The sequence below is a fragment of the Calonectris borealis genome, chromosome 17 (assembly GCF_964195595.1).
Source record: "Calonectris borealis chromosome 17, bCalBor7.hap1.2, whole genome shotgun sequence".
Taxonomy (NCBI): domain Eukaryota; kingdom Metazoa; phylum Chordata; class Aves; order Procellariiformes; family Procellariidae; genus Calonectris; species Calonectris borealis.
This window is the reverse complement of record NC_134328.1, coordinates 15,561,926-15,589,450: the sequence shown is the minus strand read 5'-3', so window position 1 is coordinate 15,589,450 and position 27,525 is coordinate 15,561,926. Positions and strand designations below refer to the sequence as shown.

The window sequence follows — 27,525 nt, the reverse complement described above, 5'->3', positions numbered from 1 at the left end:
TTCTTCAGCCCAATAACTGTCGGCAGCAAAGATACTTGCCCAGGCCAGAAATATATCTCAGGCTAATTACCCTGTTAGTCTACAGGAGTGATTTCGAAAAGCACTTGGACAAGATTAAGCAGACAGCTTTCGTTAATTAAGAACTTTTTGGGCTTCAGGTGCTATAAAGATTCCAGATGGCCTCATACCCACCACCTCTGGCTGCAGCTGGGGTCTGGGATCTCCCCCTTTATTTCTCATGCTAAAAGTTTTCTTCCCTGCAGCCTGTTTGCTGGAGCGCACAGATTCTCTCCTCCTCCCAAGCAGGAGGTGGGCAGGTCTGACTACATTAAACATACAAACATACCGTGCTCCCTCTCTGCTCCACCGAGGGCTGGCGTGGGCATCGGTGGCCCGTCAGCAGCAAAATCTGAGCAAGGGCTGCCCAAAGGGCTGGGGGAAGGGTGAAAACAGCAGCAGCAGCAACAAATAACCCGAGCAGCCAAACCACCCCGTAGGAAAGGGGAGAGGAGCAAGCAGGAGAGCCCAGGGGGGCTGTGCTCTTTACAGGAGCTTTCTGCAGCCCTCAGGCGTCTCCTGCAAGTATATGTGCATCGGTGTCCCAGGGAAGAGCATCCTTCTAGGAGGAAGAGCTGGAAATCAGTCAGAAGAGAAAAGAAAAACCAAACAAACCACCAGCTATTGTCCCTTCCCAGAGGCAGGTGGGAGGGAGAGAGAGAAAGGAGTTTAGGGGAATGAAGCTGGAGGATCCAGAGACTCGGAGAGGAAAAGTTGCCTTGACGGGAGACTGTGCGTACTAGAGCCTGAGCTCTGCTCCACAATGGGATTTCTCGTGTCTAAAGGAAACCTCCTCCTCCTGCTGTGTGCCAGCGTCTTCCCCGGTAAGTTTGAGAAAGCTTTTCTACCCCTGCTCTGCTCTTTAGCTCTTTTCTCCCCTATCCTTCTCATGGCATGTTGCGAAGACCGGTCCCTGTCAACAAGGAATTTCCCCCACTCCTGCATCCTCCTGCCCCATCATTGCGGGTCCCCTAAATACCAGCCTCTGCTGAGCAATGCTTTGCTTTTATTTTCTGCTCCTTGCCTGATTTGATGGGGAAAGGGTTAAAGCCGCGGCGGGGAAGGGGACAGGAGGGAGAATACAGGCAAGGGCTCAGCATCCTGCTTCTTGCCCGGGTTTTTCTTCCCTGGGTAAAGTGTGTTAATGTGTCTCCGGGCTACAGCTCCGGCTGGGGAGAGCACAGCCAGCGCTCTGCTAATGCTTCCCTTTGTATAATCCAGGGCAGCTAAAGAATAAGTAGGAGCCATATTCCACGAGAGACGCGGGGAGAGCCCCCGGCTCCCTCTCCCCGCCGCCCGTGGTGGAGGTTGCGTCTGCGTGCAGCCGGCAGAGGAGCGCAGCTCCCCCGGCAGCCCCCTGGAAGAAAGGTGGCTTTAACTTTTAATAACCAACAGGCACCTCCGACGGTTCCTGTAGTGTACGTGCAGGGTCAGGGCTGCTCCTTGCAGCCTCCGACTTTTAAAATCGTTCTTGAGGGAAACCGCGCTCTGGTTATCCAATTTGTGCTCTCCCCCATCCTCTTCCTCCACCCACCATTTTTGTGGAAGACCAGCTATGAAGGTTAGTTTGAAGAGCTGAATTTCAGCCTGCCTTTTTTTTTTCTGATGCATTTGATGCCAGTTTTTATGTGTAAATCTGATCCAAAATCCCTATCTCCCAGCAGGAGGCTGCTTTTCCCTTTTTGTCTTGCCCTTCTAGCATCCCTCTTTCCCTCTTGCAGACTTCAGTGCTAGAAACTTGCTGCAAAGTGGCCATAAAAATTAAACCAGATTCAGGGGAGAACGGCCCATGTAGTGTTTTTCAAACGGTTTTACTGATGCCCTCACTTTCTGCAGACCAATCCTGCTCTGCAATAGAAACCCTACGTTGGGAATTGGCCACGGTGGGTGAATAGAGTGAGAAATACACGGCAATGCCGGGGGTAGCGGGGAGGCAGGTCAGCAGGGTGGCATCACCTCCCATGTGTCCCTACTTGCCCATCGCTGGGTTTAGCCTGGGGATCCCCCCTGGTAAAGGCTCCAGCTATGCCGGCGCTTGGAGCAGCACACATTTCACACCGTCATGTCCCATGCCTTCCCCACAGCCTTCGGTCAGGTGGAAAGCCGAGCCCACGCGGAGGAGCGTCTCCTGAAGAAACTCTTCTCTGGTTATAACAAGTGGTCCCGCCCGGTCGCCAACATTTCCGATGTGGTCCTTGTCCGCTTCGGCTTGTCCATTGCCCAGCTTATCGATGTTGTAAGTGCAACCTGTTTGTGCAACAAGTGGCCAAAATTAACCGGGTTGGGGTTCGGGGAGAGGCTCCTGGTGCATGTGGGCTTTAGTGGCTGATCCAGGGTCGGGTTGGGAAGACTTTGCTCTCGGCAGAGAAGAGTTATCATGCAGACGGCTCTGCTGGAATAACTCATGTGAGGAGCTGGTCATCAAAGTGGTTTCTTTAATCCTCATTTACTACAGGCAAAATCCCAAATTCCTTATCAAAACCCGTGGGACTGATGACAGCAGAGCAGTGGAGCAACTGGTATAAATGCCAGAGAGTCCTGGCTAAGGAAAAAAACAAATAACTGATTTGGAATTTTAGCCATAATTATTAACACTAATTTACACAAGCTAATAGGAACAGTGGTTTATGCATCTCTGGAAGACAGCTTGCCTGAAGAGCTTTCTGCAAATGAAAGTTTTGAGGGGTTTTAGCTAATCTGGCAGATATTGACAAGAAAATTATTTCTGAATGTTTGCTCGAATAGAAGTTACACGTGTGCAAACTGCATATGCTATGTACAAAACAGAGTGGTTTGCACTCTGGACTGATGCTCACTGAAATGGCATTTAAAGGATTACTCTGTCACGGTGTGTTGGGGTCAAGTGTTGAACCCAAAGGAGATCCCTGCAGGGCTGCAGATGTTAAGCACGCACACGGGCTTTCTAGCTTGTGCAGATCTTGCTCCTACATGCTTGTCTCTCCTGTCCCTGTTGGCCCACAACACGTCCCAGGGCAGTGTGTTTGTGTAGATGCACATCTCTTGAACAAGTATCGGCCTCGCTTTTGGAGGCTTTCTGTCACTTTTGACTGTATTCGTGTGGCAGAGTAAAAGGGGTGATAATGGAAAGTGTAATGCAACTTAAAGACATTACTGGTGTGGGACAATCGTAACAGATGACTCTCCCCATTTTATATTTTGAGGTAAGAGTTCTGAGATGCAGAGGAAACAGAGCTGAGATGGCGCGGGAGGCGGGCAACCAAAGACACTAGTTGCTAGAGAGTTGCATCTCCTTGTGCACAAGCCATCAGCTTCCAGCTTTGCAGCACAGAAATGGTCTTCCATTCCCCTCCTCTCTCTTACGTCAACCTGAGGGATCCAGGGCTGTTTTTTCTAGTTGCTAATGTTGAAGTTGTGTGGTTCTCATCTGAATAATTGATAAGACTAAAGATGAGACATTAGTGACTGTGGAGGCATGAGAGAGACTTTCCATTATGCAGCTGCTGAATTGTGGAAGAGGGGGGATCGATACACCTGCTTCGTAGTGCTTTTCCCAGTTTACTTAAGAAGAATTAATCTTCTTAAAATCATGTCAGTGTTAGAAGTGCAACTAGCAGGCAGTTCTGTGCCGGGGCCGGTGGGTACAGCTGGAGGAGAGCTCTCACCCCCTCCTGCCCCCGCCTGTGTGGTTGGGGACTGATGACATCCCCTGCCACCACTGCGGCACTTCAGCTGTCTCTCCCCCTTCCCAACAGTGACACTGTTTTGGCGCAAACCCCGCTGCAATTGTTAGTCCCGACGTTCAGCTCCCAACGACAAGAAGTCTGAAAGAGAAATCAGAGTCGTATTCAAGCCCCTGCTCCTGCTGACAACAGCTGGGGGCAGGGGAACAAAAATCAATGTGGAACTTGACATCCCTGCATGTCCTCACCTCACCCTGGTGTGCTGAGGGTTTTCTGAGCCCAGAAAAAAGTGGTAAGGGATCAAGCATGTGTCTAGGAGCAGCCACTGAGAAACACATTTGGACTCCTAAGCCCGTGCCTCTGCAGGACCTCGTGTGCTGCGTTCACCTTGAGAAAAGAGGCCAGGCAGTGCATCACCACCATCAGTGCATCAGCTGCGGAATCACCCGCTGTCCTCTGGGCTGGCTCCGTGCGGGAGAAGTCAGCCGTGCAGGCGGAGGAGGCAGTCAGTCATTAGCACATTGCAACCCCGCTACGAGATAAACCCGTGGGACTAGAGTCATGCTTCGCTTGGGTCAGGAGGATGGCAGAGCCCTCAGGTGTAGTGGTGGGCAGGGGTTTCCACAAAGGGTCTGCACCCAGCCAGGGAGGAAAATTCCAGTAAAGGGTAGTACCTGCGAGACTGGGATCCCCAGTGCAGGGACTGTGGTGGAGACCCTCAGATGCTTGAATTGCAAAGTGGTAAGAGAAGCAGATGCTCAAGGATTGGTCCGGTCCAGGGCATGGCAGCCTCCTCCAGTGGCATTCCTCATCTCCCACCGGCACCCAAGGAAGTAGCTGGATATTTTCCCTTTCTTTGTTGCTCATTTGAATATTTTTTGTATTCCTCTTTCCTCCATGTGCTTCTGGTCCCTAACCCTGGATGAGGGTATCTCTGATCAGGTTTTGCACTTGGTGCCACAACAGCAGTGTGGAGGCTCAGCAAGGGGGAGGCACAGCCCCCACCTCCCCCCCCAAATCTCCTGGCTTTTACTGTTCAGAATTAGTCCTGAACTGCCACAAGAGCAAGGTTAATAACGAGCAGTTTGCTTCCAAATGAGCCCTGACAATTGAGCTGGTTTTGATGCTGACCAAAGAGAGAGAAAAGAAACAAACACACAAATAAGCTCTGAGCTCTGCTGTGACACTTAAATCAGACCAGCGCTGGTCTCTGCCCCACATTATTCCTCTTAGATATTTACATAGGGGTTGTAACAAGCATGCAAGGCAAGCAGCAAGTAGTAATTAATTCTACAAGTAGTAATTAATTCTACCACAGTGCTGCCAGCATTATAGCTGCCTTACATTATTTAAAAGTATATCTATATATATAGTTCTACCTTTCCATACTATTTGTACTTAGAGTTGGGAAAAGCCTATCAACTGACAGCATGGGTATACACCAGGCTGTCCGAGGGTTACCTGTCAGCAGAGTAGCTTGGGTTTATTCAGAAAACCCAATCCATAGTCCTCTAAGTTCATGTATTGGTAGAAGGGGAAACACTGCTGAGCTTCATGTTTCCAGAACTGTGTTCACGGATAATGTTTCACAGTAGAAGTACTAAACACTACTTGCAGGTGAAGCAGAGCATTGTGATCCACACACACACGTGTGAGTAGGGATATATATCTCCATCACTCTTCTTTCAGTGCTCAGGTCAAAGCCAAGCTGTGGAGCTCTTTCCTCTGCCTGGTCCCATTGTCCTAGGCTGAAGCCAGCAGCACCAAGAAAAATCCCAATAAATTAAAGTCCATCTGCTCATGAGATTGCTTAGGTGCAGGCTCAGCTGCTCAGTGGTATCAGGCAGCTGTGCCCTGTCCCATGTTAAATAACAGAAACATCTGCTTTTTATTTCCAAGATGGAACTTACATTTATTGCAGAGGTGATCTATAATTACAGAAATGAAGTACAATTAAGAGAAATTTCATGAGTTCCTCGGGCTGCTTCATCTGCTTTTGTAACTGATATCTGATCTTGCATTTCAGGATGAGAAAAATCAAATGATGACCACGAACGTGTGGGTGAAGCAGGTGGGTGCGCCAAAATATGTGCTTTTCCATGTTCCTTTTCAGTTTTGCAATCTGAACTCTCCCCGCTTTGTAACCGCCTCATTTTTGGCAGGAGTGGCATGACTACAAGCTACGCTGGGACCCCCAAGAGTATGAAAACGTCACATCCATCCGAATCCCCTCGGAGCTCATCTGGAGGCCAGATATTGTTCTCTACAACAAGTGAGTGTGAGCACTGTGGCCAGAGGGCAAACCCATCCTTGCAAATTTTCTCTGCCCATGGTGTTAAGGTGCTTCTTGCAATTATTCCTCCTTATTTTGTTCTCGGTGGTTGAATTCCATGTATATTCTCCTAATACCTGCCCCAGATGTGCCTTAAATGACATGACCAACATTCATCACAAGGGCTTTGTTCTCCTAATGATCCTTTCTCTGGACAGTGAGTTTTGTTGGGGGATGCTGGGTATTGTTTTCTCTTCACATGTCAGATATAGAAGTAAGCTGGATTTGAGCTTTCAGTCCTCTTAATTTCATTTCACCAAGGAGCTCTCCTGTAATTCATCACCATCAGCTGGAAAAGCCAATTACTGAGGATGGTCTTAAATAAGGAAAATATGCTGAAACATGTCAAGCTTATGTGGCTACAAATACAGGTTTCAGGTCAGCCCAATAACATTCTAGAATTATTCTTAAATAGGTATTTGTTCCTGATTCCGAATGCTTGAAATCTGTCTCTTGTATGGACACTTCCTAGGGAGAAGGTGGTTGTTTTCTTTCTTTCCTTTGGAGCCTGTTGATATTCTTAGAAAGACTTTCCAAGTGCCAAGACTGCTTTCTCCTTGGCTTATCATACCAGAGCTCCCCAGTCTCCTGGGATGTAGGATATCCCAGCCTCCCTCCCCAGCACAGGCTCCAGAGAAAACACTTGCTGCAAGCATCAAACACAAACATCTCTGTATGTGGCTAACGCTCAGAGAAAACAGCGGAAGCCAGGCTCATTTTTACTAAACAGTTGCCTGGTTTTAGTTTGATATGATTTTGGTTTTGTTTCAAAAAAAAAAAAAAAAGAAAGGCTGAAGGAGGAATCTGTCCAGCGGATCGTGAGCTTTGGAGACTATGGAAATTGTTACCTTTCCCATTAGCTTGCCTCTGATCCTCAGTGGTGTGGAGTGATTGCAAACCTCTTGGAAATCACTGCATCCTCAGATGGCACCTTTCAGAGATTAGACCATGGAAATGACCAATTCATAGGCACTTGGGCCTTCCTGTCCTACACACTCTGAGCACGAATATTATAGTACAAGTGCCTCACGCTGCAGCCAAGAAAGGTGCTCACAGCTTCCACTGGAAAAAAATAATGTCCTTGTCCTTCTCATCGCTTAATTAATGGCAATGGTAAGGATTATTATTTTCGGAGCTTCTGGTGGTTGTTGTGGTAGACCACAGTGCCAAAGGAAATAGTGCTACACAAACCTCCATTGTCTATGGTGCTTCAAACCATCCATTTGCTGGAGCTACTGGTACACAAGAGCCTGACGTGTCATCTCTGCACCTGCTCCCTTGGCCCACCATGCTCACCAAGGTTGGTGAACATGGTCCATGCAAGGAGGGCCCTAGCACTAAAGAAGGAGGCTTCGGTATCCTTTTGTGCTCTAGACATTTTGGGACTTCATGCTGAAAGCAGTCCCCAGAGGTCAGTGGGCACCCAGACCTCTGAGCTGGGTAGTCTCTGGCTTCTGCCCCTTGCATGCCCTGCCCCTCTGCCCTGCTGTCCTTGTTCACTGCTGCTGTCGAGCAACTGCAGGGACTCCAGGGAGCAGCTGCCTATCGCTGGCCACAGCAGCTATTCCAGAATGTCCTCCTTATCCTCTTCTGGGGTGTGAGTCTTTCGGCCTTGCCCACCTTATTGCTTGACTCTGTCTTGCAGGGAGGTATGGCAGATAGCAAGTCTAACTCTACTGGTGACCTGCTACCACGCAGGGAGATCTAGTGCCCCCGCTACCTAAATCCAAGCTACTTCTCTCCCTTTATCCATACTTACCATTAATAATCATGCATTCCTCTGTTCGTTGTCATGAGTCTATCATGCATTTTTAATTGGTTTCTTTATCATGAATTAAACATGGATGTAGGCGCCAACCATTAGCCAGTCAGTAATGGTTTTCCATTAATTCTATACCTCTTTACAGCTATATTTGCCCATGCTCTTTCATATAGTCTTATGTAAACTGTTTTCTGCCCTAGGATATTCTTCTCTCTTCTACCTAACTTCCTATCAAACACACCTGAAGCTGCAGTCAATATCTTAGTTGCACTGCTCTAACAATCAGGTTTCATGCTTTTTAGGGATTGCAGGGCAAATGCAATGTATGCGAGGCAAAACCTGTAGGATGATGGGACACCAAGATGAGGCTCTTCTGCATGGCAGCTCACCAACTGCATAACCAGACAGTTTTTCTCCTTGCAGGCATCTCAGCTAGACATGTTTCAGAAAGAAAGGCTTTTCAAAGACAGTGACTAGTCATGGCTGATGTTAACAAGGACTCCGTCTCATATTTTACATATATATATAATATATATGTATTGCTTAGAGGGAATTTAAAGTACATGCACAGAATTCTGGGTCCCTAAGAGCAAGAGAATTGTGTGCAGAGATCTTGGTGAAAGAGAGAGAGTGGCCACACTGGCCTTTTGCTGTTCAGGCTTTTTGATGTGAGTTATTTATTGCTTACCACATGCTCTGGCAGAAGTATGGTATTTTTGTGTGGGATGGTATCCTTTGGAAAAAAGACTTTCTGGACAGGAGATTATCAAATGCCTCTTTTGTTTTGATCTTGGGGTGTATATATAGAAATGGTGAAATTTAAATCAATTTGAGATTTACACCTTTAAGGAAACCTAACCCATTATTGTGAGGTTATTCTCATATCTAAGCTCATTATTATCAAAAACTTCCATTTATCCACTCTAGAGGCCCAAATTAAATCAGTAAACTCAGCTGGTTTGGCCTAGAGAGTATATGTAGTTGTCAACACTCATAAGGAATCTAAAACCAAATTAATATCCTACAGGGAAATTAATATGCTGTTGAATTTTCAGGCTTGATGAGATAAGTTCCAAGACTCTGTAAATAGTTTCTACTAGATGTGACAAAACATATGTATAACAGAGGAAGATGAGTCAATAGTGAAGTGCAAAGCCTCTTCTTCTCTGCCAAGAAGGCCAGCTGTTCTTTATCTGAGGCTGTAAAGGCTCTTCAGACACCACCAAATCATTTACAAATGAATTATCTAATCCTCTGACTTATTTTCCCATTCATGAATGGACTTTAAGCACATTTTAGTTTTCCTTTGTATATTTAAAGTAAAAAAAAAAAAAAATTTGTCTAATCAACCCTTGGGGCTGCATTTTGATTTTTTTTTTTGCTTTTCCACCACTGTGGTGAGCCATTTGGACCCCATGCAACATAGAAACTCCAGAGGAGAAAGTCCTGAAACTGCACATTTGCGGCCAGGTGCTCTGGCTGCTAAAGGCTGCCCAGAGGAATGCAAGACCATGTCCTTGATGGACAGGAACTTGAAACGTGAGCTTCCCTGGCTAGTTTTCAACTGGATATTCATGATAGCATTTGTCTTCTCTAGCCTGATGGTTGTAAAACCTGGGAAGAAGCTACCGGGAACATTCAGACTTCAAAATTTTCTTTTTCCTCAATATCTTCTGGTGTTAGCTGTTCCAAAAAGAAATCCCTGCCTCAGCCTCCATAGTCACAAAAAAAAAAAGAATAAAAGACAAGATCATACATGAAGGGGATTCAAATTCAAATTTCTGTAATTAGGAGCAGGAAAGATCCTGAGGAATTCACCCAGTGGTAATATGGACACAAAGGATTACTGGACTGGGTTAGAAGATCATCTGGCAGGCAGCTTTTGAAAATCATGAGAAAGCAAAGAGTTCTTTTGAACTATACTATAGTGGCTTGTTCTTTTGAACTACACTATGATGTTTGCAACCAGGGAGACTTATAGATTAACACTGGTTTCCTGACTCATCCTAAAGCTGGTTGGAGGAGAAATACCAAAAGACGCCCTAGCCTAACCTTTAAAATATTGTAAACATTCTTGACATTTTTCTTTGTGTTTGAGTGTGTACTTGCACAGATTGTGTCACTTTGCACCAGATTGTGCTTATCATAGGCACATAATCACTGCTTGACACTTAAGTTTTTCTGATGCTTCTGTGAGTTTAAATGACTATGTTTCTGGAGAGGAATTATATCTCTAGATGCCTTTGAGGTTTGCTGCCAAGCTCTATCCAGTAATACAAGAACTGATAGAAAGAAATTTATAAGAGGGATCTCTCTCATGGGCTGTTGCTGAGTTAGCATCCAAGGACTTCTCCTACCATTATGCTAAGGACAGAGCTAGAGTTTTGCCTACAAAATGCTGATAAGGATGCTTGGCAAAGGGAAGAGTCAAAGGAAAATGCACAAATTCAGCACTGTTAGAGCCTTCTGAGAAACTTGTGCGTATTTCATCAGTTAGCACAGCCATTTCTGAGACAGATGCCTGTTTTGGTTATCAATGATTTCTAAACATCTGAAGCAGGCAAAAGCTGGGATGGGACCTACAGAAGTACACATCAGCGCACTGACACCTCCATCTGTGTACCCAAGATGTGCAATTCTGTCTTCTACCCAAGTTGCCAGGACCTTGGAGATTTTTAAAACCCAACAAGACAAGGTCCTGATCCTCTTGTTGCTGACCCTGCTTTGATCAGGGAGTTTGGACTTAATAATCTCCAGAGGTCCCTCCCAACCTGTGAATTTGTAGTTATTATTTTGGTAGCACAAAACAACTGTTAAACAAAATATTCTCTGATTTGCCTTTGGATAGTATTTTAATTTGAACATTACAGAAGCAACTCTTTAATGCCTACAAAAAGGATGCAGTGTACATTCTTTAAAGGGGTCTTGAAACTCCAATTTGTCTTGGCTACTGCTGTTCCATGAAAAATGCTTTAAATGAGGACATTTTAGCTATATCAATATATGCATATAGCTAATTTTCAGGCTTTTAAAGCTCTGTTTGGATTTAAATTCTGTCATCAGAAATTAAAATAAATGTGTGCCTCATTTACATGCATTCTGAAAACATTTAATTTTGTGAAATGATGTATCTCCCAACTGCAGGGAAAATAGAATCTGGCAAAAAAAAAAAGAATCTCCATCAGCAGAGCTTTTTAATGAAATACAGTTGATGGCTGCCAGTAAAACAATGCAATCCTTAAACCCTTATAAACTTAGAAGATTTTAGAAGAGCTCTAAAGTGAGGAATCAAAGGCTGCAGAACACAGCAGCACTATTTCTGTTGGCAAAGGAATAAGCGACTGTCTTCTCTATTGGTGTGCGCTGTTGTATTCGTCATGAGAATATAAGAGCTCCAGTACTTCATTACTGACAGATTTTTAGAGCTGTCAGGTCAAAGTAATCAGGAGAGCCTGACTATCTTAATTTTCAAGTTCTTGTGTTGTTTACCGTGTGCTTGCTCCTTCTTCCAAATGGTTTTTCATGACAACTGTCACAACACAGTGGTCTAGACTGAATGAAATGAAAATGTGCTACCACTATAAAGGAATGACTGCAGATTTTCTCCGTCCCACTATATCAAATCTCCCACCTTCCTGTCTAAGGAAATATTCATGTTATGCAGTCAGGGCTGTCGGCACAACTGGGCCAAGAATGGGTTTTCCCACAGCAAAGCTTTCCACAAGAAAACAGGATTTCCCCAATCTCATAACTGCAGACTTCATTTGCAGTCGGTTGTCTCAACTTGATCCCTTGGAGGAGATTGGGGAAAGGCTTTGGAAGACCATCAACAGCCAGGTGACCTTGTTTGCTCCCTCTCTCATGTCAAGAGAAGCAGAATGAAAGTCTCACCCAGGATGAAAGCATCTCTCTAGGTTCGCCCCGCGTCGGCAGGGCGCCAGCAAGCATAGCTTCCAATCCAGAAAGCATATGCTTGAAGGTCCAGCCTGGAGAAGGAGGCAAAAATATATGTGTGCACAAAGGGTTAAGACAACTGCGAACACTACCTTTGCACAATATAGCTGGTTTGGCTACAGTCTATGTACAACAGCATGGCTAATTTACCCTGCTTAGAAATTGCTCAAATATCTCGTATTGAACTGCGATGAGAAGTTCAAACATGGCCAGTAAAGTCAGGAATTACTTCACAGCCCTGTTACGTTGGTGAGAGAGAAGCAGGAGGATCCCAGGGTGTTTTATGGCTCCTCAGAGTCATTAGCTGACTCTCAAATGCAAGAAGCTATTCTGGTGCTGGTTTCACTCCTGCCTGCCATGGCACTGCAGGCAAAATCCAGCATGGAAGGCAGTCCCAGTGTTATTTGTAATAATGTGTAAGCCAAAGAGGACTCAGGATGAGTCTGGGTTTGTTAGACAAGCAATTAAAAATATCTTCCTCATCAAAGAAGCAGATCATTTATGGAAATAATTGACACGCAAGATCTGCAGCATCACACTGGTTACATTTACGCTTGCAGAAGAGAGGCGTGGGGCTAGTCACGCAGAGACTGCAAAACTGCCAGACAAGACATTTCTGGGAATGAAACACAATTACGTGAATTATTATTGTTCCTGGATGAATTTTTAGCAAGAGTTTTGTGCCCTTTTCCTACAGCTTTGAAAAGGAAAAACACATACCTGTGTTGTTTACCCAGCCAATTACACATTGCTTACCTAAGAAGGGAAACACTAGTGGACGCTTACTATCCCTTTTCTGTAATATAAGTCCAATTAGAAGCATATTGTTCCATTAATGAACGATTTAATCATGCCTCAGAGATCTCATTAAATGCAGAACTGGATTCCAAATTCCTATTGAGATTTAGAAAGAAAACCACCGAGTACAGCGAACACCGGACTGTCACTTGTTGTGCATGTTTCATGTCTCAATCTGGCTTTACGGTGCAGGCAAAACCCGGGAGAAGAAAACAGATGGTTTTCATCCAAAGCAAGTGGTTCTGGAGTGTAAATTATATTTAAGAAAGACGAGGTAAGAAAGGAGTTGGGTGGATGGTACAATGGCATTGCGCGGTTTTATTTGCGTCAGAGTAAAACACAATGGTGGTTTTGCCTTGATCCCTGTGAGACAGCAGTCTAGGTTTGTACAGATTTTTAGCTTTTCTGTCTTAAAAAAAAAGAGAAAAGACATTTTAAAGCTTTAGAAAAAGTCCAGTTCAGAGGTCAAAAAGCACTGGGTCCTTTTGTTCTTTTGTTTTTCTGAAATCTGCCACAAAGGGCAAAGGCTTTCCATTATAGACACAAAGAAGAGTTTAGTAAAAACCTGGTTCTCCTCCACACAGTAATTCTGAGTTTATTTTCCCATTAATTCAACCAACCTGGAAAATTGTCTCAAAAGACAAAGATCTGGGCTGTGATCCTGGGGCCGGGGGCACGTGCCCAGATATCGTGTTAGCCAAGACAGCTCACTGAGGGCCAGATCCTGCCACAGTTTCCCAAAAGGAGCAACACTACAGCAGTCTCACTGGAAGCCAGTGTGGTCATGGACTGACGGGGATGCTTCACAGGGCAAGATGAAATATCAGAAAGTCTTTTTTTCTCCTTTTGCATACGAATTAATGGATGATCTCCTAAAGAAATAAATTTAGGGACCTTCCTCTGCCTTCAACAGCTTGAGGGGCCCCGCCAGCTCGTCCCTGCGCTTCTTATCTTGCTGCTGGTGAGGAAGAGGAGAGGTGTGAGCCCCGCGCACCCCGCCGCTGTACGGCTGCTGTCAGGGCACATCTGAGCGCTGAAGCAGCAGAGCAGGACCAAGGGAGTTTGCCGATTGCTGGGAAAGCGGCTGCAGGCTGGATCGGCTCCAGCTGGGAGGGCTGGGCAGGAGCAGAGAGCTTTCTGTCTATCTCAGCCTGAATAATTCATCTCAAGATTTTAGCAGAAGCTCTCCCTCCCCTGCTCAGCTTCTCCTTTCTTCAGCGGCGTTGCTGTTTGCGGCTCGGCATCACACAACAGGCTGCTTCCTCCGTATCCCCGAGCTCTGCAGCGGCTTGAGCCGGGTGTGTAAGATGGTCCCCAATTCCCTCCTTGCTCTTTGGATGCTCTCTTCTCTATTCCTGTAGCTAGACTTGAGGGCATTGCTCTACAAACAGATTCCACCTGCTTTTTTTTCTGTTGGGACTTCAACCTTTCAGGCATTTGCTCATGATGAAAAAAAATCACAGCTTTATCCAAACCTCACCCCCGTTTTAAGGCTCCTTGAACCAGGGTGTTTGATGCAGGTTGTGACTGTCCAAGGATACCAAAATCCTCTGTCTGCAAGCAGAAATCAAGGGAGAGAGAGGGTGTGAAGTTTCAGCCAGGCACTGTACAAAGGGGCTGCAGATGTAGGGGCTTGGCTCATTTTCAGGCAAAGGTGTAATTTTGTGATTCAAACACCCAGTCTCCCTCACGATGATTATTGGAACAAGGAGATACGTCACTTGTGCAGCTCTGGACGCTTCAATTTTGCCTCTTTGTGTAAGCTAACGCAGGCTGCAGATCCTGCAGATGCTGCCTGGAGGAAGGACGTTGCTGTAGAGAAGGTACCGGTGGACTTGGCCCCAGACGTGGCCTTTAAGTGTCACAGTCCACACGTCCCCCTCACTGAGAGCAGGGGAGGAACAGCGCTTCTTGATGGCATAGCCATGCAGGGCATTAATTACCTGCTGCGCTAATTGAATATATTAATGAGCTAATTTCTTTCTGTGGCCTCCACACACCGGGCAAGCAGCAGGTTCAATGGGTCACCTGTGGTAGCAGGGCCGCGGGTGCGAGGAAGGAGCGGAGCTGCGGCTGGTGATGCTGAGGCCGGTGGAGGACAGGGCTGTCTCCAGGCTGGGGATCCCATTCCCAGAGTTTTTCAGTCTCCCTCCTTTCTCCAACACTGTTACAGCTCAAGTAGGCATTCCTCGGTGGTCTTTCTTCCCCCAAATCCCCAATGCACTTGCCTTTCCTGTTGTGTTCTTTGATCGCCTTCACTTGTATCCCAGTCCCCACGGCGAGCTGGAAGCAGCTGGTGTCACAGGTTAACGGCACGGTGCTGCGGGACATCCGTGCACTGATCAGCTGAGAAAAGCAGATCCAAACCAAAAATCTGCTGTTTATGCAGTCGCTTTTTTACTGGCTGGAAAATGGCTTTCTGATATAAAATCCTGGGTTGTTACCTGTTTATCTTATACCAGCATGCAGACCCCAATTGAGAGTCCCTGTAAGAAGGCACGGTAAAAGACAGCTCTCTTCCTGACCGGGAAATCAAGAGATTAGCTTTCATTATTCCTATTAATAGGTTGTTCTTGCTGTTTTTCATTAAGAGACTGAGTGATTACCCAGCACTCTTTCATTTATAGCAGCTGTCACAATTAATTCTGCAGAGCCCACAGCCACACCACCTGATAGTGGCTCCTCCCACCTCTCTGAAGCAAACTCAACCCTTTCCAGGGCATTTATGGGACACCTTTGAGGAAAACTTGTGTACATTCACCTCAAGGACCTGACTTATGCCAGGTGAGGGCTGACATTTGCATGCAAATCCAGTGCTTGCATAAGCCAACAGAGTTCAAAACCCATTTGATAGAGTGGATGGACTGGTGTTTGCACATGATGTGCCTCTTGCACCTCTCGGGTGCCCCAAGTGCATTTTTGGAAGCCAGGCACTAAATATCCTATTTCTTTAACAGTGTTGACATGTCCCAGAGAAGCCTTAGTCTTTTTTTATCTTCTGTCTCTCCCCAGCGCTGACGGCGACTTTGCAGTCACCCACCTGACCAAGGCCCACCTCTTCTATGATGGGAGAATTAAATGGATGCCACCTGCTATCTATAAAAGCTCCTGCAGCATCGATGTTACCTTCTTCCCCTTTGACCAGCAAAACTGCACAATGAAGTTTGGCTCCTGGACCTATGACAAAGCCAAGATAGACTTGGTGAGCATGCACAGTCATGTGGACCAGCTGGACTACTGGGAGAGCGGGGAATGGGTCATCATCAACGCTGTGGGCAATTACAACAGCAAGAAATATGAATGCTGCACAGAGATCTACCCCGATATAACTTACTCCTTCATTATCCGGAGGCTGCCACTGTTCTACACAATCAATCTGATCATCCCCTGCCTGCTGATTTCCTGCCTGACTGTCCTGGTCTTCTACCTGCCCTCCGAGTGTGGAGAGAAGATAACCTTGTGCATCTCCGTGCTGCTGTCCCTCACTGTGTTCCTGCTGCTCATCACAGAGATCATCCCATCTACCTCCTTGGTCATCCCTCTGATTGGAGAATATCTTCTCTTCACCATGATATTTGTTACTTTGTCTATCATCATCACTGTCTTTGTGCTCAACGTGCACCATCGTTCCCCGCGTACCCACACAATGCCTGACTGGGTGAGGAGGATCTTCCTTGACGTAGTCCCACGCCTCCTCTTCATGAAACGTCCCTCCACAGTGAAAGACAATTGCAAGAAGCTCATTGAATCCATGCACAAAATAACCAATACCCCAAGGCTTTGGTCCGAGATCGACGTGGAACCCAACTTCACTACATCATCTTCCCCCAGCCCCCAGAGTAATGAGCCATCACCCACATCTTCCTTCTGTGCCCACCTCGAGGAGCCAGCCAAGCCTCAGCCGATCTGCAAGTCCCCTTCTGGGCAGTACTCTGTGCTGCACCCAGAGCCTGTACAGGTGAGCTGCTCCTCTCCACAGCCCTCATGCCACCTCCTGAGTGACAACCAGACCACCTCCATCTTGAAAGGCAGGTCAGTAAGTGTTCAGCAGATGTACAGCCCCAATAAGGCAGAGGAAGGGACTATCCGCTGTAGGTCCCGGAGCATCCAGTATTGCTATCTGCAGGAGGACTCTTCCCAAACCAATGGCCAATCCACTGGCTCTCCAGTGTCCCAGCGGTGCCACCTAAATGAAGAGCAGCCCCAGCACAAGCCCCCTCAGTGCAAGTGTAAATGCAAAAAGAGCGAGGCAGCTGGCACACCAGCTCAAGGAAGCAAGACTCACAGCGCCAAAGAGCAACATCTTGTGTTGATGTCCCCAGCCCTGAAGCTGGCAGTGGAAGGGGTTCACTACATCGCAGACCACCTGCGAGCAGAAGACACGGATTTCTCAGTAAGTGTGCTAACTTGGCCTGGTCTCCTTGGGTAAGTCAAGAAGTATCTGCTAAGAAAGCTGCACCAAACCTGGGGGCTATACAGAGAGTGCACTTGCTGATGCGGGCTCAGCCATCCCTGGTATTGTGGGTTTTGAACACGTTGGCCACTACAGGCACAGCTGGAGAGTTTGTCCCTGGGGTCTTGGCAGGCATGTGGGCCAAGGGGGCAGCACAACCAGACCATGCTCAGGGCTGCCTTAGAACAACAGGATTCTCCAGCAGAAAATAGGAGTAAAGTTGTTGTTAAGTAGGAAGGAAGCAGCTGAGATTGTGAAAGAGACCTAAAAAGCAGTCATCCGGTGGGAACGTAGCAGACTTATTCTTTATAGAGAAGCCTCTGACAGACGGGGAATTCACTCTCTGTTTTGTATTAAGCATTGACTCTGGCTGCTGAGCCTAGGAAAGCAAATTCCCAAAATAGGTTGTGGGTGTGGGAAGCACGTAGTGGCGTGGGACGTTGCAGGGTATGTTTAGCTCTACATGATGCCATTCCTCATTAGTGGACTTCCACTGGAGCAGTTGGCTCTGTGCAGGGAAGTGGGTGGACAGGCAAATTTCACACTTACTTTGAAGGGGTAAATATGGCTACAAATAGGGAAGGAAAGTAGAGACTGAAAGAATTTCTTTTAACGGAGATGGTGATGCACGTACAAATGCCACATCTTTTCACACCTCTTGTAGCTCTTCCCCTGCAATACTATGGATACGGTATGCTAGCTAATTATGGCCATAATGAAGGAAGCCAGAAGATAACCTGAAGTTAGTGTTCTTGCTAAAGAAAAGTCTTATCTAGCTTTTCCTAGAGGGATCCATCAGCAAAGGTACTTCTTCAGCTGTGCTTACAGTTTGATTTTTCTCAAGAATTAGAGTCAGTGCAAGTCATAGTGCTTTTATGCAAGACTTCCTGGGCATGAAGAGTGTCTTTATATTTGCATTTTTCACAGCACTGAGCACTTAGCAGCAGCAACAAAAGATTAAGTGCTACTGTCCTTTTATATACTCTTTGGTACCATAGTTTGAGAGGCTTCTGTTCTTAATGTATTTCACTTCACAACATCCCTTTGAGGAAGTAACTGTTTATTCCTCCTGTTGAGGAGTGACAGCCAAAATACAGAGATGAGGTGACCTGTTCAAGGTCACAGAGCAAATCTGTGGCAGAGATGGGCTGTGAATCCCCATCTTCATTAGTTGACGGCCCAGCACTCTTTGCCGGGCTAAAGCACTTCACAAGCACATTAGGACCGCAGGAATTAAACTCTGCTCTCTCCTCCTAGCAATAATCATGAGTAAACCCATGGAAGTCAGTTGATTTTAACAACTCACTTGTTTCCCCCTGGTACAAATGAAAGAATATTACACCAATAATACTTCCCATTTCAACTGATTCTCTTTCTGCTAAGCTTGTTGATATCATCAAGAACTGAGTCGATGAATATCTTGGGTTCTTTCCTTTTAATCCATGATTGCAACTTTCTTTAAAATGAAAACAGTCTTCAGAAGCCATGAATTTTCTTCTTATATCTTCCACTACTCTTCCTTCTTGAAATGAAGTGATTATCCTGGGAAAGCTATGTACAGCACTAAACATCAAAAGCAGAAGAAAAGGAGCAGTTCTGAGGGCTCTGACCAGACCTCCTGCCAGCCCAGGCTGTGAGCAAAGGCACCAGGAAAACGCCCAGCAATGAGCGGAGAAGGGTCACCCCCAGGACCACCGATGCACCAGGGTCCCCAGGAAGAGCCTGCAAACCTGCCCGCAGTTTTCTGCTCTTTCACAGCAGTTGTGGTTGGCACGGTAGGCAGAGGTTGGGCTTTCAGATTTGGGGGAATAATTGCTGAGCCTGGTCTGAGGCTATACTATTTTCTTTTTCTGGATCCAAGTAATGTCAAGTGGGAAAGCATATTTTTTCGCCAGGTGGAAATGACAAAGAAGAAGGAAACATGATCTTCTGGAATGGAAATTTACTGTAAGGAGCAGAACTGATCTAATTAAATGAGAATTTTGGGGGGAAAAATTCATTACTCAGAAATTTGCTTTCATCTTAAAATCAAATTGTGGCATTTCTTCATGGAAGTCTTCAACAAATCTATCAGCAGGCACCTCTGATGCAGCTGCAGCCCCTGAGACACAGCTCGCTGTCTCTTGGGTAATTTTGAGACATGCACCTTCACAGAATGAGAACAGAGCTTCTTTTGAAGTTCCTGTCTTTTTTCTAAAGCACCATTGCCACGGGGGCAGTGCTTCTAAATTAAAAGTAAATAGCTCATTTAATTAAGTGCTTCAGCAAAGAGAAAATGGGAAATGCAAGAGGCAGCTGTTTGTTATGAAAAGATATCTGCAAACAGTACATGGGGGAAGATGTCCGAAGAAGACCGAATTGTCCCAGCCTATGAGAGAAATGCCATTAGAAATTAATTACAGACTGAGAAGCAAAACAAGTTGCATGTCACACACGAGCCAAAATAACCAGACACCAACAGCACCGTCTGGAAAGCCTTGTTGTCCTCATGCCTGTGTGCATCTCTGGACTACTCTAACAAGAAGACTCTGAAGACAGCTTAAAAATAAAATGGGAGAGAATGTAGCTGAGGGGAAGGAAACACAGGATAATCTCACCGGTTTATTTTTAACAAAGTACGATAAAACCACCCGGGACTGCTCTAATCTCCGTTGCAGGCTCTGGGTCCTGGGCATCAGATGCCACCAAGGCACCTCAACCCTCCACTCAAATCCTGGGGCAGAATGCCCAGTTCCCACTGCTCAGACATGCAAGGAGCTGGACCAGGGAAGAGCCACAGATTCCCTTACTTTTGGGGAATTTAGGGGTGGGGGAGTCAGCTGGTTTCTGCCCCTGATCCTTTCCCGAAAATAGTTTTGAGTGAGCTTCTTAAAAACTAATCAAAATACAGCTCAGGAGTCGGGGTGGCAGACTGGTAGGAGCAGTAAAACAGCCCCAGCAAAGTGCAGCCTTGGCTTCGCTGCCTCCTCCTCCTCACACCACACTCCTGACTTGCTGCCATCACAGCCGCTGAAGAGGTTTGAGCTAGCTCCCGCTGAGATGTTTTCCCTAAAGAGAAAGGCAGCATGCCAATTTTCAGCCCTCGGCTCTATTAATCACCAAGTGGTATAATGTAGGAAATTACAATGGGTACAGCCATATCAAATAAAACTTTGCCATCTAATCAGTCCTCTTCCTGGGAAAGAAATTAATAACAGCAATGTAACAAAAGAGGCTTTCATATGTATGTGGTTTCTTACTTGATGAAATAGCCATTTACAATTCCTGCCTGATGGTATTAATAAGTACTAGACCTCCCCAGAGAGGAATTGCTGGAAAATCCTCCCACAGCAAGACAAAAGTGGGGAAAAAGCAGAGTGAGGAAGACAACTTCTTTTATTTGCTAGTTCATTTTCACTGCTTACTCACCCAAAGCTGTAAATCCCTTAGCAGAAGGAGTTTGGCTTCATTAATCTGTAAGTAAATCTGTTTATGAACAGGGGGAAACAAGTAATTTCTTTACCCCAAAACCCTCCCCAGTTTGAATTACAGCCTCGTTTACACACCCAGTTGCAGCTGTTGCTCATGGAAAATGGGACAGTGAGTATGCAGATGAGCTTAATTATCCACGGGCGTATGTCGTCCCTGGGGAGCTGTGAACAGGGTTTGCAATTGCATGTGCACACCCACGCAGTCTGGGAATTTGTCTCCCACATCAGCGACTGATAGAATAAATCTTTGCATCACATAGGACCACCAAATGTAAGCGAGACCTTCCCCTCCTATCTCTGGAATTAAATTAAAATATCCTATTTTGGAATAAAGCACTAATAGTCTTCATAAGTTTTAATCCCAAATAAACGTTAATAACTGGCCTTTCATCTCTGCGTTCCCAGGTGAAGGAAGACTGGAAGTACGTTGCGATGGTCATTGACAGGATCTTCCTCTGGATGTTCATCATTGTGTGTTTGCTGGGAACTGTTGGTCTCTTCCTTCCACCGTGGCTGGCAGGAATGATCTAAATAACACCACATAAGGAAGAAAGTATATCCCACTCTATGGATTTTAGTTCACCCAGAAAGAGAAGAGCAGAGAAATGGAGGCAGCCCTTTGAATAATTTACTGCGTGTCCGCGCTTGAGTTGCTCCAGAGCTCTCTGAGAATATTTTCCAAGGTCGCATCATTTTGCCAAGCCATTTTCATCTCCTCCATCTAATTTAGAGGAAAAGTTCTTATTAAAGTTTGTACATAGCATGGTGGCATCCATTGGCATATACTCAGCAATGTAAGAACACGAGCTTGTTCTCTAAAGCAGCACATAAAGAGGCTTCGCATCTACAAACCAGCCCCTGGCAAATTAGCTCCAGTCCTCTTCAGAGGTCTCAGTGTGCTCTGCCTGGTAATTTTGCCCTGTCAAGCTGAAGTGGTTCAGGACTGTGTGTCCCTGTATGATCGTTTTATAAATAAAGTTCCAGATTTGGGATATCTGTGTAGGATGTGGTCTGTGGTCAGCTGGTAAAGACGGACAGACTGGAAAGGCTGAAGGAATTCCTCAAGGCAGCTCAGCCCCTTTGGGACCAACGGGGATCATTAGTTCACCAAAACACAATAGCTACGGTCTTTGTATTGACAGAGTTTACTTTGGCCAATTGCCTGCAGAAACCGTGGGGATTATGGCTGAGTGAGGATCATGCAAATGAGGGGAGGATTTGGGGTTAAGGGGTAGCACTTTAGTATGCTTTCAAGGGAAATCTTCTGGGTCCAAGTTATGGCTGCTGCAAAATAGCAGAAGGTCACCCTGAGCTGAAAAACCCTTACTGGAGGTAGGGAAGGTACTTAGGGATGGGGAAGCCACAGCAGAAATCCAGGGCAGTGCGTTAGTGTAATCAGGAAACGTGCCAGTACATGGGGAAACCTGAACAGGACACACAGCCACACTTCGCAGAAATTACAGGTATTATGACCCTAAATTTGGCCAGTTGTTTCAGCAACTGTGCTCTTCCCAGTTCTATCCAAACTAAACCAACCTTTTTCGCATGTCTTGTCCTTGCTTTGGGACCTGCAGCAAGAAGGCAGGGACAGGCACCACCAGCCAGAGGGAGGGGGGATGCTGGAGCCCTGTCCTACCGCAGGGAGACATGGGTGCACGATGGCACAGCTGAGCCAGATGTGTGGGTGAAAGGCTGGAAGACAGAGGGTAAGCATGGGCTTCATCTATCTTCTGCCTTTTCTCTGTATGCATTTGCAACCGCAGGAATGACCACACTTGGACAGTCCGTAAGTCCGTCCAGCTCAGCATCCTCTCTGTTTGGTTACAAATCCACTGGCCCGTCCGTATTGCTGATTGCTGGGTGCCAGGTGGGATCGGCACAGCAGCACCCAGCCCAGTGTCTCCCTGCTTACTTCAGAGGTCTCGTAGGCGGAAGGGCTTATAAACAGTGTGTAAGGAAAGGCAGACATTGTCTAAAAATACAGGCTTCCCTCCGGACCTGCCACGGCTGCGTGACTCAAAGCCCAGGCTGGCAGCTCAGGGGCTCTGAGCTTCACCCAGCATCTCCTCTGCACCCTGCAGCTGGGATCAGCACGCACGAGACTGGCCACTGTGAAGTTTGCTGCTAGGCAGCTCTGGCTAGCCCAGAGCTTTGGAGAAGGCACACCAGGAGAAGCAGGCAGCTGCCTGGAGGCCAGCACAGAAAGTCCCGGTAGAAGCCAGAGCCTGGGGTAGGTGAGAGCCCAGGTGGGATGTGCGGCACCCCTACGCGGTAGCCTGGCACATGAGGCTTGCTCATGCCCCATGGCTCAGCGAGCAGCAGAGCTGCATGGGCTTGTGACTAATGCTGGAACTGAAATAATATGGTTTAGACAGACTTCTTTGAAATACAAGTTACTGCACTCAGTCCGAGCAATACAGGCTAAAAATCAATGCAGTGATCCGCCTGTTTGGGCTCATCTAAGAAGCTACAGCTGACCTCCGTGTTCACAGACTCAGCCAAGTGCTTAAAATCTGTACGGCTCACAAAAACATAGAGTAGCTGTGGCTTGGGCCAGTTCCACGAAGGGCTGTGCTGGCACAGCGCAGGGAGGGAGAATAAGGGAGCCTGAGCTGCTGCTGCCTCTCTTCTTGTTTTCAGAATAAAGAGAGACTCAGTCTTGGGAGATGCTAATTTATCCCTTTTCACAGTCAGTGAGTTTGCTTATGGCAACGAAAGGAAAACAAACACTCAAACATCTTCAAGGTCTAGTGCATAAATGTACCAACACAGCTGCAGTCTGCATCGCGGCGGCTGCACGCCACAGAGGGTTTGTGGTTTGACAGCCTGGGCTCACAGAGATAGCCTGAACACTCGCCAGCACTTTTTTGCATTTCGAGTCCACTGATAAAATAATCATGAAGGTGGGACGATTTCTGACCCTGGGCATTGCTGGGTCGGGGGCATCACATCGCCAGACTGCAGCTGTGCCCACGATGGCTGTTCAGAGCTCCCACTGCAACCTCCTCCTCCTCCTTCTCCCGAGCCCACGAGCACCGATAGCAACAGAGTGAGTGGGAGGCTTGACTGTACATGCACATTTTTAGCAGTAAAACCACATGCACTTTCCAAGCTAGGCTGGAGAGTCAGCAGCAGCTCGAGTCTCTGCTCACGTCTCCCAGTGAACGTGGGCTGGGGCAGCAGCGAAGCGATGGCCAAAGCAGACCAGGGATGGGGACCCACAGAGGTGAGGGTGGCTGTACAGCAAGAACTGCGGTCAGGCCCCTGCCTAGCAGAAGGCAATGATTTGGGGGTAACAGGAGAACCGATAAAGGTTAAATAGAGATTTAAGAGCCAAATGTTTAAGGTGGCATATTGGGAAATTCAGTAGGGGCAGGCATAGACTGTACTTTGTTCACAGCAAAGGTCCCATCTCAAATTTTTACCTTTTCTGCAAAAAGTTATTGCCAGTGCACACAGTGTGGACGGCAGCATCTCAAGGGGAGCATTGCATGGTGACAGCAACGGAGCTGGACCGCTTGGCAAGGACATGAAACTGCAATGCAGTCCCTGGCCGAACTGCCCTGTCACACAGGAGGAGGAGGAAAGAGCCACATGCATCTGCTCCATTAGACATCAGAAATATCAGGTGCGATTAGGAGTGCGAGGGATGTGGTTGTGTCCCTGAAGAGTCACCACCACTGCGGGATCACAGGGTTTGGCAGGACAAGATCAGAAGCGACAACTGAAACCGGTTACAAAGATGTTGCTGGCGTTTGGGGAGAAGCTTGGATAATGGAGGCATCATCGGGTTTGCTAACATCATCACATTTTTCATACAGTGGCAACTCCATTTCTTCTCATGTGGCATTAATAGTTCCCCAGTTTAAAGTTCAAATAAAGTCTTGCCTTCTGCTTCTGATGCACCTCTTTGTAAAATCTAAGGGGAGAAAATAGGAATCAACACTTACCGCTCTTTCTTAGACAGGTTATTCCATCTTGGAGGTTGTTAAGGAGGATGCTATCCCTCCATAGGATTCAATGATCAGAAACTGGGATAAGACTGGGACATGAACCACACTATAACTGCAGAACAATGAATAATTCTGCTATTCCAAACCCATGAAACACAAAAAGAGAGTTTTTTAGCATATGAAAGACTCCAGGAAAATGTATGCAGCCAGGCTGTTAACATTTGCAATGTTCCCAGCCCAGAACTATTCCCAGGACTTGACTGAACAAGCTGCCATCAGAAGAAGAGTGAGGAAGCAAGACTGGGATACAGCAGGACCTCTAAAACTGCCTTGGAAGAGACCCAGAACAAAGTAACTGGTTTTCAGGATCTGGGAGTGCAAAACTAAGCTCAGAGACCCCAAAGGCATCGCAGAGAGCAGACATAGATGCTGATCTTTTCTGTTTTACTTGTGGAGGAGAGATCGTATCCTCACCCTAGTGTTTCACGCTTTCCCACCAGTACAGCTCCCTTGGCCATGAATGGAAGATGACCAAAGGCATAGAAACATGGCTGTAATAACCTCAGTTACCACCATCTTTCTGTTTTTCCCTACATCCTCTTTCTTCTGGTTCCCTAATGCTCGCTTTGTCTGGGTCATCTTCCCAGCCATAGGGCACGCAGGGTATTTTATCTGCAGCTGGCTGGTGAGATGATCTATGTAATCCCCATCTCCCCAGCTGTCTTCAGGACTGTTTTCCACCATATCATCTCATGCTCCAATGAGCTAATCCACATAGCATGAATCACCTCCCTTTTGGATAAGTTTCTCTTCAGACATTTATCAAGAAACGGGACTCAAGGAAATCCACTTGTGTCAAGACAGACAGAGGGAAAGATGCATGTGTGAGATGTAAACTTCACATATAGTGCTAAGGAAAATCCCCCTGTAACAGCCCCACCTGCCTTGATAGCCCCTATGGGCTCTCCCCCGCTGCAGGTCTTTCATCCCAAGCCAGGATGCCTTTTTTGTTTCCAGCCCTTTAAATCTGGTCAAGCCCAGCTGCTGAGCCCTGGAGAAAGCTTTTCAGAGCTGTTTGTTAGCAGTGTTGCTGGTTACTCCTCTGTCCTTATTGTATCTTACGCCTGAGACCACTTTAATACCTTAAAATGATGCTTGTAGCAAAAAAAATCCGTCTCTGAAAGGTCCTCAACCTCTGCCAGAATCTAGTTGCATGAGCTGGGTCAAACTCTGAAGCAGGGCTAAAAATCCAAATTTATCGCAATTTAAGGACTGGAGGATAGAAGCTTTAAAGAAACTGAAGATATGATGTCACACTATACACTGCGTGGAAAAGAAAGTCTCTATGACACAGATGACTTAAGGGAAGTAATAAGAATGAGCAAATCAGGCCAAAGGATTTTAATAAGGGCTGAACAGAAGGGGAGGTAAACAGGCATTAGTCTGCAAAGGTGAAGAAGTGGTAGGAACTTGTGGGATTTCACAAGGACATGTTAAATTTATGCACAGAGGTTAATTCAGGTTTATCCACAAAACAGGCTTAAATCCAGAAAAACTAATATCCAAGCTTTTATTTGTAGCAATTAAAGCTTTGAGAACAAAGTCCCTACTAAGGAATGATCTGCAAGAGAATTTTGTAAACCACTTTGCTGATGAATGACACTGTTCTTAGCTACAGTTTGCATTAAAAGTAATGAATTGGGCCAGAAAAGTACAAAGCATGCTAAAGAACAGCACAAGAGGGAAAACAACAGGTTGTGTTCAGCAAAGAGCGTGGGATATCAATACTCACAAATGGCTGGTTTCTGTACTCGCTGGCAGAGGAGGGAACTGCAATTTGGGCTGGGCAGGCTCTCCCGAGCCTCCCTGCACACCCACCTTTAGGGTTGCTGTGTTTCTCCTACTGCTGAAATCTTTTCTTTATGCTATTTAATAGCATGCAGTATTCGTTGCTGGATTAGGACACTCTCAGTGCCTAAAATCTCTCAGCAAAAATGCTCCTTGGCTTCAAGGAATTGGGTTACAAAGCCCTTGCACATATGCTCTGAGATACTAGATGGACTAAGTATCCATGATTTCAAGTAAATAAAACCACTCATGGGACAAAGTTTAGGTACATAAATAGACAAGTTGTTTGTGCAGGCTGTCTGTCTCCTAATCAACAGCCCTTCTGGCACCCGATTTTGTTAAAGTCTGACCCTTCATGTTGTATCTGAAATAATCAGACAAAAGCAAATGTCATTTGAAATGCTACCAAATAGATTAAATCCCAAGACAGGCAGCAAAATGATGTTAGTAATTTTCAAAAACAGTTGATAAAGAAAAATAAAGGAGCTCTGTGTCAAATCATCTGCAGTTACTAGATTTGAACAGACAGAACAGCAAGTTCAGAACTGGGAATTTAGCTGCACTAATTTAAATCAGAAAGGAAGCAGAATTACCTGTGAAATGCAGATGTTCCACACTGAACTGCTTACCTTCCTCAGTTTGTCAGCGTTTCATGGGAACAATTTTAGGTTCCGCTGTGCGGGGTACCCCTGTTACCTCCTTGCCTTTCCTCCCCGCTGCTTTGCATCTGCCACAAGTATTGGGTTTTATATCCAGTGCTAAACACAGAACCATTTTGTATGCAACTTAACGCAGGTTTGGTAGGTTTATTTTCAGAATGCCTTCATTTTTCAGAGAATAGGGAAAACACAGATCAAAAGCTCTTTGACCTGTCTAAACGGAAACACCTACAACTCCACAAGAGGTAAGCAGGGTGTCTATCCCAATGAGTGCCTCTCTTCCAAACACCGTGTTCCCAACGTGCCGTGTACTTCAGCTCCTCTGACCTCTCCTTTTCCTCCTGGCTGGAGCTTTGTCTGCAACAACACTTCATGTAAGCTAGAAAGATTTCTATTTTACATGTCAGGCAAGTCTGGAAAGCTCCGAAGCGAACAGAAATGTTATTTCTATCAGTGTGGTATTTCCATGCATTCTCCTTCTTTTTCCAAAGAGAATGTATGTCATCCTGAAAACATTAATTCTTGAGAGTTCCTAGAGAATGAACATACATTAAGCCAAGGACTACTTTAAATACTT

The 27,525-nt window shown here is 46.2% G+C and overlaps 1 protein-coding gene across 1 annotated transcript; it reads left to right on the top strand.

Annotated features, from left to right (window-relative positions):
• Window positions 1-360: 360 nt before the first annotated feature.
• CHRNA4 (cholinergic receptor nicotinic alpha 4 subunit) lies at window positions 361-21,479 on the top strand. Its single transcript, XM_075166103.1, has 6 exons — window positions 361-881; window positions 2,142-2,293; window positions 5,746-5,790; window positions 5,882-5,991; window positions 15,578-16,958; window positions 20,894-21,479. The coding sequence occupies exons 1-6, from the start codon at window positions 821-823 to the stop codon at window positions 21,017-21,019; spliced, it is 1,875 nt and encodes a 624-aa protein (XP_075022204.1). The 5' UTR covers window positions 361-820; the 3' UTR covers window positions 21,020-21,479.
• The last annotated feature ends 6,046 nt before the right edge of the window (window positions 21,480-27,525 follow it).

What these genes read in the sequence shown, in the direction of transcription:
- CHRNA4 (XM_075166103.1), top strand. Translation starts at nt 821, where the DNA reads ATGGGATTTCTCGTGTCTAAAGGAAACCTCCTCCTCCTGCTGTGTGCC. An exon ending in TTGCCCAGCTTATCGATGTT is followed by an intron (nt 2,294 to 5,745) that starts GTAAGTGCAACC and finishes CTTGCATTTCAG; the next exon opens with GATGAGAAAAATCAAATGAT. An exon ending in CAGAAGACACGGATTTCTCA is followed by an intron (nt 16,959 to 20,893) that starts GTAAGTGTGCTA and finishes CTGCGTTCCCAG; the next exon opens with GTGAAGGAAGACTGGAAGTA.